The 12,713-nt window shown below is 31.8% G+C and overlaps 3 protein-coding genes across 4 annotated transcripts; 1 reads left to right on the top strand and 2 right to left on the bottom strand.

Moving 5' to 3' along the window:
- Window positions 1–442: 442 nt before the first annotated feature.
- Window positions 443–3,698, bottom strand: LOC114876890 (vesicle-associated membrane protein-associated protein B). Its single transcript, XM_029188793.1, has 6 exons — window positions 3,430–3,698; window positions 2,352–2,507; window positions 2,138–2,244; window positions 1,833–2,012; window positions 1,649–1,750; window positions 443–1,525 (listed from the first exon to the last, which is right to left on the bottom strand). The coding sequence occupies exons 1-6, from the start codon at window positions 3,485–3,487 to the stop codon at window positions 1,358–1,360; spliced, it is 771 nt and encodes a 256-aa protein (XP_029044626.1). The 5' UTR covers window positions 3,488–3,698; the 3' UTR covers window positions 443–1,357.
- Window positions 3,699–4,203: 505 nt separating this feature from the next.
- LOC114876887 (methylosome protein 50-like) lies at window positions 4,204–6,193 on the top strand. Of its 2 annotated transcripts, none has more exons than XM_029188788.2 (5): window positions 4,204–4,413; window positions 4,558–4,894; window positions 4,971–5,143; window positions 5,623–5,815; window positions 5,902–6,193. In XM_029188788.2, the coding sequence occupies exons 1-5, from the start codon at window positions 4,302–4,304 to the stop codon at window positions 6,098–6,100; spliced, it is 1,014 nt and encodes a 337-aa protein (XP_029044621.1). In that variant the 5' UTR covers window positions 4,204–4,301; the 3' UTR covers window positions 6,101–6,193. The 2 variants fall into 2 exon arrangements, with proteins under 2 accessions (XP_029044621.1, XP_029044622.1); XM_029188789.2 differs by having other exon boundaries at window positions 4,345–4,427.
- A 793-nt stretch (window positions 6,194–6,986) lies between these two features.
- LOC114876885 (staphylococcal nuclease domain-containing protein 1) lies at window positions 6,987–12,348 on the bottom strand. Its single transcript, XM_029188786.2, has 9 exons — window positions 12,021–12,348; window positions 11,452–11,573; window positions 11,041–11,183; window positions 10,460–10,954; window positions 9,904–10,381; window positions 9,183–9,813; window positions 8,651–9,100; window positions 8,348–8,554; window positions 6,987–8,254 (listed from the first exon to the last, which is right to left on the bottom strand). The coding sequence occupies exons 1-9, from the start codon at window positions 12,069–12,071 to the stop codon at window positions 8,150–8,152; spliced, it is 2,682 nt and encodes an 893-aa protein (XP_029044619.1). The 5' UTR covers window positions 12,072–12,348; the 3' UTR covers window positions 6,987–8,149.
- Between the last annotated feature and the right edge of the window lie 365 nt (window positions 12,349–12,713).

Genomic DNA, 12,713 nt, shown 5'->3' with positions numbered 1-12,713 from the left:
ATGTTTACATCTTTACACTTGATAGTTATAGCTCACACCTTTATGCTACAATAATTAATTTTTCATTATCTGAAGGTGTTAGCAGGGTATATAGAATGAAGAAATATTAGAATAATGAAACGTCGGTGAAACACGATTAAGTTATAATTTTCTCTCTACTTCTAAATCACAGATATATTAATACGTATATATATATGTATACATACATACACACGTGTAAATAACTGTGACGTGCTGAATATTATTAGTGACGTGACAATCTACACTGTAGATCCTACAAACTGCTTATGAGTATGTCTATATATTTATATATGTATATAAACTTCTTTTATAATTTCATTACAAGAAAATTTCAAATGGTACCCCACGTTTTGCGTATACCATGCACCACTTTAAACAACTGAATAACTGATAATCGACAGAAAGGTACAAAATACAAAAGTTTCGCCATCTGACATCTTTATTTCGAATTTTTATAAGATAAACATAAAGAAATAAAAATACACTGAAGCGTCAAAAACATTAATGCATTAACTCCTTAAGTGATATACCATTACTGATGGATAAAGCCAGCGTGTCCAATGTCTGAGTCATAGACCACTACCAATTCAGCCAGCCCCCCTTCCCCTCCTGACTATATGTTAGACATTAATACATTATTTTAAAATGGATACATTATGTACAATCTTACATCGTGTGATTGTTAAGTACCGCTGAGAATGTTGAAGAGAAAAAAAAAGATTCGGATTCTGCTTTCATACGAGAATCCAACAATTCTCAAGACAACAGAATTTACTTTCTTTTGAATCGTATATGTTCGTTTAAAGGAATTGTATTTAATAAATTTGTTTGTATCCTATACATAATTCACTTAGTGACAACATGATTTCAATGATACAATCGTAAGCCTATATGTAAACCGAAAATCCTTTTGTAAGAAATATAGAAACAAAAGCGATTTATAAATGTGAATATATAATACTTTATTTTTATTTATAATTTTCTATTTAAACTAATAGTACGTTTTTTTTTCTTTCTAATACATAATAACAAAATCTGTCATAAAGTTTTGCGCCGAGACTCCAACAGTAACCATTCGAGCACTGCGATTATTTCTTAAAAGAGGATTTCAATTTCGGTCGCTTTACCAAAATATAAGCACACTCCTGCAGCTGATAACTCTATTATTGTAAACCACTACCCGTTCATGTTTATAATATTTATTATGAACAACCGTGTAATACAATGACTGGTTTCGATCCTTACGATCAGTACATGGTATATGGTAGCAGAGGGCAGGCTAAGGAACACAGGGGAAGAAGGGATGTGCCAAGTTATGCGGTAAAGTAATGGCTGCTCAGATCAATTTTCCCAGCACATATCCTAGAATGGCCATGACAATAGCAATGAGGACGCTGGTAGGAATTGGTGACAATTGGCTACTGCTTGGTGAGGTCAAACCTCTAGCCGCTATTAAAGTAGCATCGTTACCCAATGCCGCGTTTTGTAATTTCAATAAATCCTCCTACAAATAACAATTAATTCTCTATTTACCTATTATTATGTAAATTTCCCTTTTTTTACCAGCTTGCGGTATTGTGTTTCATATTTCATAACCACATAATTCACAAACCCTTTAACTTCTTACCTTCAATTGAAGATTTTCCTGCCTAAGAGTGCTCTCTTCTACCCTGAGCTGATTCACTTCCTGTGCTGCTTTTATTAATTTTTCTTCTGTTTCCCCAAGAATCTGATAACATATACGTGTCATTTAGTTACATCATAAGCAATCATTTTAGTAAGAGCAAAATACACTGAACATTAATCATTACCTTTGGTGATGACTTAACAGAATCACCAACTCCTTTGTTTTTACCATTATTTGTGTTCACTTCCGTTTTAGTCGTTGTTGCAGTTGAAGGACTTTTAGCAGTTGTTGTATTAGTTACAGGATTTTCAAATACACATTTTAATTTAGATTCCATTAATTGATCTGGGTTTGTGTCTTTCCACTTTAAAAGAAACTCAAAAGTTGGGTTGCATACAAGATTAAGTATTAGATATATTTAACAAAGACCCCAAAACATAATCATTTCTACCTAATGTTAAAAGAACAAATCTTTACAATGTTACATACCACATCGGAATAGTCTTCATCATCGTCATCCGGAGCTATTAAAGCTTGTACCATAAATTTGTGTTTATTTTTTTCTGCTGGATCAAAATCAAATGGTTGCAGAGTCACTGAAAATGAAGGTAAATTAAGTAGTTTAAGAAATCTGTACTGATAGCTTTCATAAATTAATCAAGAAGTGTATGAACACCATAGACCATTTTTCTTTAAAACTAACCAGCTATTTGAGTGACTTGGTTTGGTCTAACAGTTCCACAATTAGGACGTACGCAATACCTTTTAGGTGCAGTTGTCTTTATTTTAAAATAAACTTTGTGATTCGATGGATTAGTTAATTTTATATAAGATGTGACTGATGATCCTGTGAACGGGCCTGTAATACAACATAAATCCTGAATAATATTTAAACATGTTACTTTTAAATCTTTTTGTTTTATTAAAAAATCTTACAAAGAAGAGATGACTCGTGAAATAAATGTTACACGCACAAATTTTATTACAGTTCTTTCATAAAACATAATAAAATAAATAAATTAAATACAAATGTTAACAATTAAATTGCTTCCCTTTGTTGTTTAAATGAAGTATTTGAAACATTGAAATATTAATAATTACTTGTTGATAACATTTTCAAATGTCTTGCTTGATAAATAACAAAGTATAAATATTGTTAACAAACATTATTGAAGAAGAAACAGATATTATAAGTACTTTTTTCTCCATGCTTTCTAAACGCTTGAATACAAAACGTCCTCAACAAATGCGACGGTATACGTTATATACGATATTAAACGACAACCGAAATGTGACGTTCAATAGAAACGTAATTTAAATAATGTTTTATTAAAAAAATTTCGAGGACATTGGGATAAATCAGGTACATATAGAGAAAATAAACATATGCGCTCCAACTCGATAAATATGCTGACTGTATATCGGCTAATGGGAAATGGAGGTGAGAGGGGGGAATCGGAGAATTCAATCATGACTCTACTTAGCTTTGACAGCGAATGACGTACAACGAATAGGGTTAGGTACGAACAAGAAGGCCGATGATTTCTGCTGGGTCGTCGTACGTAATCCTATTTAGTTACAAATGAAAATGTAACAAAATTAACTAGCGAAATCAATCTTACGTCATCTTGACAACGTAGCGCACCGTGTGCAGTTCATGATAACGAACCAACAATGCGTTTGCCAGTCATGGTTTGGGCAAAATTCGAAAAGAACAGAAGATAAGGAAGAAACATGTGAAGAAAATGCTTATCAAAGAATGATTCGTCGTTAAAGCGTACCCCTGAACCGCAGTTCGCTTTGCGGTTCGATAATTAAAACTTGCTCAGGCTTCACCATCCTGCTTGACTGTCGACCGTATCCCAGGGACGATTAGCCGCAACACTTTTTAAACGCGTGAATAACTTGTACGAGACTACGTCTTGACAGTTTAATCAGCCCTGCTTATGATTTTATACAACGGCACCGCCGTGTCTCACTACTTTCCGGGATTCCGTTGGACTAATTCTGATTTTTGCTCCGAATCAAATACGCATGCGTTACGACGGAAAGTATCAGGAGTATAGCCGTTACGTCACGAAGAGACGTTACCGCGGTAATCATATTCGCTACTTCTGCACATCCCGAAACTTGGAATACCGGTTAAAGACACACGGTTCGAACAAAATGAAATCAAAAAGATTGTCAATAGAAACTACTACGCAATTACCGATATTGCTTACTTTGGTTAATAGATACCGATCAATATTAATTGTAATGTGACAAAATAAAATTATGAATTGTATTATCACAGATATTATAAATAATTTATAACTCCTGAAATTTGTTACTATATAAAGAATTTAATGTATTCTAACACTTTCATTCTTGTTTCCCCAATAAATCAATTTGGAAACATTAAAATTATGATTTCTGAATGTTAACTTCTGTTTGAAAATATATTAATTATAGATCTTGTTTTTGATTGGTAATCTTCTGTTATGTTTTGATAAAAATTTGCTGGTAATCTTACGCATCTTAAAGTGATTAACTTGTTTCGGTTTGTTCGCGGCACTTTGCAATCTATACATGAATATATTCTCGCCGGTTTGGCGCATGGTTCATTTTAAATTTGTGTTTCATTGAGGTGTTTGAAATAATTAAGAAAATTAAGATGAGTTCTTTAATAGATCCGAATTTAAACGCCGATGTTTATAGAAATATGACAGCAGCCGATAGGCCACCTGTCCCCGATAAGCATTTGCAGTTTATTCTGATTTATAATGGTAACAATGTACAGGTTAAATCTTTTATATGATTTTTTAAATGCTTTTATAACAAACTAGCTCAATTTTCCATGAATAATTTAGTAATTCGTGTATTATCTTTTTAAATACATATAAAAACTTTGCATGTTCATTTATTCCCAGAAAAAAGCGCTATTCTTGGTGGTAGTAACATGACAGATCGTTACTGGAGCGGTACCGTCTGGTATTACAACGATATTTCAGATTTTAATAGAGATAAAGGTTTTGTTGCCACAAAAACAGAAAGTGGTGTCTGTGATGCTATATATCTAGAAGAGGATAAATTCGTAATTACTGAAGATAGTGGAGTTTTGCAAATTTTTAGTTTAGCTGAAACAGTTGAAACAAATTTGCAAGAATTACAATGCATGGGATATTCTTGTCTTCACGACAGCAGTACCTTATCTATTTCTGCATTTTCTGATAAAGATCATGTTGTCACAGGTGGAATGGACTGTTGGTAAGATATTCAAAGATTCTTTTGTAAGCCAAAAGATATTTAAGATATCTACTGAAGGATTTCAATTGTATTACAGCTTAAAAGTATGGGATCTATCTGAATTACTAGTAACCCATTCATTTGGGTATGCACATATAGATGTAGTCACTTGTGTCGATGCACAGCCCAAAAGTACTACAGCCTTTGTGTCAACATCATCAGATTGTGAGGCGTTAATGTGGGATATAAGACAGTCAAAACCAGCACAAAGTATGTACTGAAGTCCTAGTATAAATATAAAATACTATCAGCTTCTGAGGAACCAGATACTAACAGTTATAAGTTCTAAAATTATTAGACCCTGATTCATTTAGATTTGGAATGCATTTTGTAAGATGAAAGAAGTAATCAAATTCAGTTTCACTAATCCCGGCACTCTACCGCTAGGTGGCTATAGTGTTTTATAGCGTGTTTAAAAATGCAATATTTTAAATTATTGATTTTAACGCTCGAAGCGTACCATAATGCCCCTAATGAAGTTTCATTATAATCATAGAACATTCATTTTGTGTCAACGAAGTACAAAACTCCCTTATTTTGCTAAAAAACGCAATTTTTTGTTTCGCTAATTTCGTTGATTAGCGCCAAATGAAATTGTTTACAAAGCGCATATTGATATAACATAAAAAAGATATATAAAAATAAATCTTGCAGAATGATACCATTATCTTTTTTACTTTGCTTTTCAGGTATTCTAAAAAAAGATATTGGTTTAACTGCGGTAAATTGGAATCCCAATTCAGATAATATTTTAGCAATAGGTACCGATGGTGGAGACGTAGTATTGATTGATATTAGAAAAACAGATACCTCAGTATTAGAGGAAACGTGTATATTGCCTAGATCGATACATAAATTATTATTTAACCCGAATTCGGAAAGGTAATGCAAATCAAGAAATTAAATACTTGAATTATTGGAAAATATGTTAATAATGCAAGAAACTGTATAGTAATATTATGTTCTAGGTCAGAAGAATTGGCGTGTTGTTGTGATGATAATATTGTAAAAGTACTTGATACAAACAGTCAGCTTTCATCCATATACAAAGATGAAAGTCATAGTGACTTCGTCCGTGGTTTAACATGGTTTAAAGATGCATTATATTCTTGTTCTTGGGATAATACAGTGTTGAAACATACAATACATTCGGTTCAAAATGTGTAATACTTATTAATATACGTATAATTTAAACTCGGTTTATTTGTAAGCTAGTATTAAATTTCATTTCTATACATAAAAATAGATTTTTATATCGTATTTAATTTAATTTTCTTTCCACATAAACAGTGTTCTTCTCCACCATTTTTATTTTTATATTTTTAATATAATAAAACGAAAACAAACCGGCATAAGACTTTATTTGTAAAATATAATTCAGTTATTAAAATTCTTTATAGGTTCTTAAACAGTAACAATAAAATAAATGGTACTGTACCGAAAAAAGCAACAAAAACCTATCCTAAATAACATTTACATTTTTTAAAGAGCAAAAATAATTATGTAAATAAAAAAGTTTCATGATTTATTTGCAGTTCACATTATACGATATACGTTACTATGAAATAGTTACAAATCAGTCAAATTGCTAAATTAAAGATATTAATCTTACAAATTTTACGGTTCTAAATTGTTTCTCAAATTTAGATATACCCATTCTCTTATAGTATGATTGTTTGTATTTATTTAATATAAGTGTACATGAACACAATGTCCTACAAAACGTTTAATATAATTCTTCATTAGATAATTCGGTACTATAACGTGAAATGTATAGTATAATATACAAATTACAAGGGATTAACATCATATACGTATGGACAAAATTTTAGTAAATGATGTTCATAAATAATCCGAAGCTACATTGTTTTAATTTGATTCTACAGTATGTTCACTTATACCAGTAATATGTTTATCATTTCTACTGAAATGTACTTAAAATCATAAGTCTAATTTTTCTGCACCAGTAAATCTATAAATTCTTGATTATAGGGTGTACAATTCTAGCACAGTAAATGTTCAATGATATGCTGTTTACATACTTCAACCGATAAATGTTCATAGAAATTTATTAGATATTATTTAATTTGATTATAAACATCTACTATTTATTTTGTTTTTAACAGATTGTTCTTGAGTAACATATGTTTCCATCTGCACGTTACACGTAAATATTAACTCTTTTACGTTCTTAAGTTATATATATTACGTACCGATTATATCGATTTTCTCAGATGGAAACAATGTTAATTTTAACTTTTCCTGTTTCTTTTTAAATTTACAGTATCTTGTCTCAAATTGAACTCCTTGTTTCTAATTTATTATTCCTTCTGTTAGCCATTAACAAAGAAAATAAAAAAATACAGTATAAGTATTTTACAAATTGATTAAGATCCAAATATATTTGCACTAATTAAAAGCGTGGAAGAAGAAAGAAAAAAGAAGTTAACTTTAATTTGATCGATATTTATTTCATAAAGTACTATTTCTGATCGAAGTAAAAATATATCGCAGATTGAAGCGATATTAACATCCAATAGGATAAATGCAAGTTAAATATTGAAAAAAATACATATATCGTGAATGATTTTGTATGTACATTTTGTATAATTTCGTTTAGCATTCAGATTGTTTATGCAATGATTTACTGATGCTACCTTTAACCAAAATATAGTATCTTTTCTTAATATAAGTCTTTGCATACTTATAATAAAGTATGCTTGACGAAATGTACAATTATGGAGTTTATATGTGTTCATATAACTCTCGCATGAGATTGAATGCGACGTAAACATGTAAAAACATTGATATTTTTCAATAAAAATGTAAATGAATAGAAATAAATTGCACGTATACATCATGTAAAATTTTAAATAGTCGTGTACGGTACCTTTCAGTGTTAACAAAATTGTACATTGTAATACAAATAACGAATTATGACAATATATTATCGAATATATTATGTCACTGTTTCGTTCAAAAATTACAAGAATCAATGAAATTGGTATATACAATTCATATTTGTATGTAATGAAGTATAATTGCATCATAAACAATGCAACATATATAACTCTCATATGGACATTTATTATTTTTCGTTAATCTATGTAATAGGTTCTTACACAATTATTATGCAGTTGCAATTATTATGCATAACATGATGTCTTTTTCCCTGTATCAATCACTTTTTTAACCATTCCTTGAGCATTTAATTCTTTATAATCCAAATTCCTTTTCATCATCTGTGCGAATGTCACCGTATCTCCATATATTACGTCGACTATGTTTCGCATCTTCTTCTGCTTTCCTGTATTCCTCGATCTGTAAATTATCATAAAAAATATTTTTTTGTTTCGGAGTATTAATCGATCATGTACCATAATGTACAGATAATAATGTAAAACACGAACTTACCAATTTCGTGAGCCTCCTATCACGTTGATTCTGAACAAGCAATAATCCATCAGAAATAAGTCCCTTCACGATATCATCATTAGTAGAAGAATCAACCAAGGTTACAGCAGTAACACTACTGCTCAATTTATATTCCGTATTTAATAATAAAATTTTATCCATTACATCTTCCTTGAAAGACTCGACTGCTAATTTTTTATCATCATTCTAGAAAATATTTATAAATACATAAAATACATAACGTTTAGTATATTCAAAATATTTAAAAATTGGTATAATAGTGGTTTTTAAGGAACTACTTACATCACCCGGAAGTGTAACGCAAGCGGGAACATGCTCGTGGGCATAAGGTTTATCAGTGGCAAATCTTGATGGTAAGTCAGCAACTCTTGTAACATTAACTGTTTCTCTGTTACCATAATCAATATAAAAAACGCTGACATTTGTACCAGAAACCTTCTCTATTTTAACGCGATACCACTGGTCATCACCGGTAAATTTGGCAACTGCTAAATCGCCTCTGGTAGCTTTATAAGCACCCGGAAGCGGAGGATTAGATGCTAATTCCTGACGTAATTGCAACAGTAGAGTTTCCAACATACTACGCTGATCGACACTTTGCGCATAAAAGTGAAGATCGTCAGTAACCTCAGAAATGACTACTTCTTGGTAGTCAATTTTTCTTTCCACAATTTCTTTCTCGTTTTCATTCTTTTCATTTTCTACTTGTACTTCTACGTAATTTTTCCACATCTGTAATAAATAATACACTCTGATTAGTATTTGCAAGTATTACAAACCACTTTTAAATGATATTTCCATTAAACTAACTTACATTTAATTTCTTCGTTTTGGCACGTTCTTCAGCCGCTTTAAGCGTTCTCGTTAATTCTCCGAAGTCAGGGAAGGTAACTACTTCTGCAAGTCCTTCCTCGACAAGAGAAACTGACATATTAATATCATTCACTGTCAGCCATCCAATAAATCCGCTTCCTTTCGTTTCCGTACTTTCAATTTTTATTTCCACATCCCTTTGGAAACAGTGTTCCCTGGTGAAAGCTAATGCTTTCTCACCATATTCATCTGCTTTAACAACACCGCCACTAGGTAGCGATCTCTGACATCGAGGAGTTCTTATACCAGCCAAAACAAATGTAATTAGCTGATCCTCTTTCGGTAAAAACAGTTTCAAACGTGAACCACTTGTGACGAATTCGACAACAGCTTTGATGCCCTGTGCTCGTTTAAGGGACGTTAGAAATGCCTTTGCTTTTGGAGGATCATTAGATAGATCTACTAATCTGTGCACAGGAACATCTTTCTTTGCATGCAAACCGTGTTGCGATTTTTCTGCTTTACTTTCCGCAACTTGCAGTAAATTGTAATGAGATGAACGTTGATCGTCATTTTGTCTATATTTAATCACTCTTACTAAACCTCGTGCAACCAGCGCTTCCGCAATATTCCTAAAAAATATAAAATATTTAAAATTGAATAAAAATCTAACTTAAACCAAATTAATTCATAGTATTGTATATAAAAGTATAATAACATACGTTTTACCGCAGGTAACAGTGCAACACAATTTTTCCGGAAAATTGTCTCTGGCGGGTTGTGTATAATCAACAACAACTTTCACATTCTTTCTGATGAATTTTTCACGTAAAAATTCACGAGCCTCTAACATCCACGGGATGTCATAAAGAGGTTTAAAATCTTTTCTATTTGCATTATTAGTTTCATCGTTAGCTTTCTTCTCTCTGGACGGTGGTCGGATACTGCTTAAGAAGACTTTCTTATTTTCGCCATTCTGAGTTCTGATCATAAGTGCATCCGCATTCACAATTTCAACAACGGTTCCAGTAAACTCTATCTGTGGACCTGATGGTTTATAATCTTTCCACAAACGCAAACGTGCTTCTTTCGCAGCTTTTTCTGCAAGGTACAACTTTTCCGCACCAGCTCTACTGTTATTAATTGACCAATCTTGGCATTTAGCAAAACCTTCACTCAATAAAATTTCCGCAATATTACCTGTTACAAAGAAAGAATCTGTAAATGCTTATTCAAATAATCAGAGGTCTAATTGAATGTGGTTTAAAATATACCAACCCTTTGGATGAAGAATGCTACCAATGAAATTATTATTATTAACAGATTCAAGTACTATTTCAACGTCTCTGTGCAGAAGGCGAGATTCCACAAAATATCTTGCTTCATCTGCATAAGGATCACCTACAGAATATTCGCGCCTTCCATTTGGCCAGCCAGGACATCGAACGCCCGATATCATCAATACTACATTATAGAAATCGGGCAATAAAAGTGCCTTCACTGTAGATCCATCAAAAACATATTCAATAATGGCTTTTATTGGTTTCTTGCCAAATTTCTCAACTAATTTTCGAGGATCATCCACAGTCCATTTTACATCGCGTACGTGTTCAGACAATGGCGATTCTGACCATTTTCCTTTCTTAGCTGCTTTAGCTGCATTTTCTAATTCAATTAATCGCGTCTGTTCAGGACTGGGATTTCGAGTATCCTTTTTAACAGTTACCAAACCCTCGGATACTAATGTTTCAATTATGTTTTCTCCACTTTTATCTATAATTATTAAAACATTTCATAGGTCAGTTTCTGATAAATGGTAATACATACTGAACGTAATAAATTTTCATATAAAGATATACCTTTTCCCAGCCACACAGTACCATAAGTTCTATTTGTATTAATAGATTTTTCTGTAACAAAACTTACATCTTGACCAATAAGTTTCTTACGTAAAAATTCTCTAGCTTCCCAAGCATATGGTTCATCTTTGCTCTCGTCCGTGCTGGAACAAGTTGCATTTATGATTATTATAATGTAATGAAGTATAGTAGTTTTAAGAAAGTTAGCCACTAATTGTTTTATAAAGGTTGACCATTACTGCCATTTTTTAGGAAAATTTTTCATTCGTTCGCAACGGAGATGAAACATACATCCGAGATTTCCTGCAATGTTTTCTTTGATAGTTGGCGTTTTTCGATCTCAAGCAGCGGTCAACTTTTACGGCACTATTATAATTTATAAATAAACATAAAATAGCTATATGTGAATACCTATCATTTCCTTTCCACCGCTCTAATTTTGGAGCAGTTATGTTACATAGCGTGATGGTAGCTTCTGGAGGAGGGCCCCCCATAGGCTGACCACGAATAACAATGGTATCTCCAGAAGCAACCTTAAAATGTAAAGTTCTAGATTAAAACAAAGTTGAGAAATCTATTCTTAACTCCTAAAATAACATCGTATATAACAGTAATATACTTTTCATAGAAGATCAGGAAGATAAAATTAAACTTCGCTTAAAACTTAAAAGTAGAGGGTTTCAGATCAAGAGATGTGTTAAATAAATACAGATAAATGTGTGATTAAATACGATTTTACAAATACTACAAATATTCATACGGTAATTAAGATATTGTTATTAAATAAAGTATGGAATGAAATTACTTTGGTCCGAAGACCATATGTTTTCGGTACCGATTATTCTCTGCAACTGTGTTGAATGTGATCGCACGCATGTCAAAATATAAGGTTATATATGACAGTAATCATATAAATTATATTTACAATTGGATAAAATATTATTTAAGGAAGAGATTTTTATAAAATATGAGAATCTTACTTGTTTTACTACTCCGTTTCTTGATTTCACTTGCGCCTGGGGTGCGCTCATCGTGTCGTTCGTTCAGTACTTTGACTCCGTTAAATACCAAAAAAAAATCTATAATTTCTGAATCTATATCGTGCCCGGAGAGCTCTTCGATAAATCAAGATTGTCTATACGTAGATTTTTCCTTTTCCAGTAAATATTCGTCAGAAATTCAAGAAAAATTTGACATGTTGGATTGAAGCAGAGAAACTCACGCTTTCCACGTATTGTGGAAGAGTCGGCACGAGCGCAATCTACACAGAAACATCATCCAAATACGTTTGATTTGGTGGTGATGTGGCAACACGCAACACTTCGACAATCTGCAGTGTCGCACTCTATCGGTCAACCTATATTGATAGTTTGATCGGTAGAAAAATAATAGTATTGCAATTTTATAAAATGTGCATTTAATCGTTCATTTTTATGCACACGCATCATATGTTAATAAATGCTTTGTATTCTAAATTTTATGCTAACAAAATTTATGGAAAATTACCAATATATATCGCTTTTTAATATTTTAATAATGAATATCCTGCATTCACCTAATTATAAAATTTATTTATTATTATATCTAATCATCAGTAATCGATAAATCTGTACATTACGTAGTGAATGTACTTTTACAATAAATATCAGTATTTTATTATACATGAATAGCAT

This window comes from Osmia bicornis, chromosome 5, assembly GCF_907164935.1.
Source record: "Osmia bicornis bicornis chromosome 5, iOsmBic2.1, whole genome shotgun sequence".
Classification (NCBI taxonomy): Eukaryota; Metazoa; Arthropoda; class Insecta; order Hymenoptera; family Megachilidae; genus Osmia; species Osmia bicornis.
This window is presented reverse-complemented; position numbering and strand designations above follow the sequence as displayed.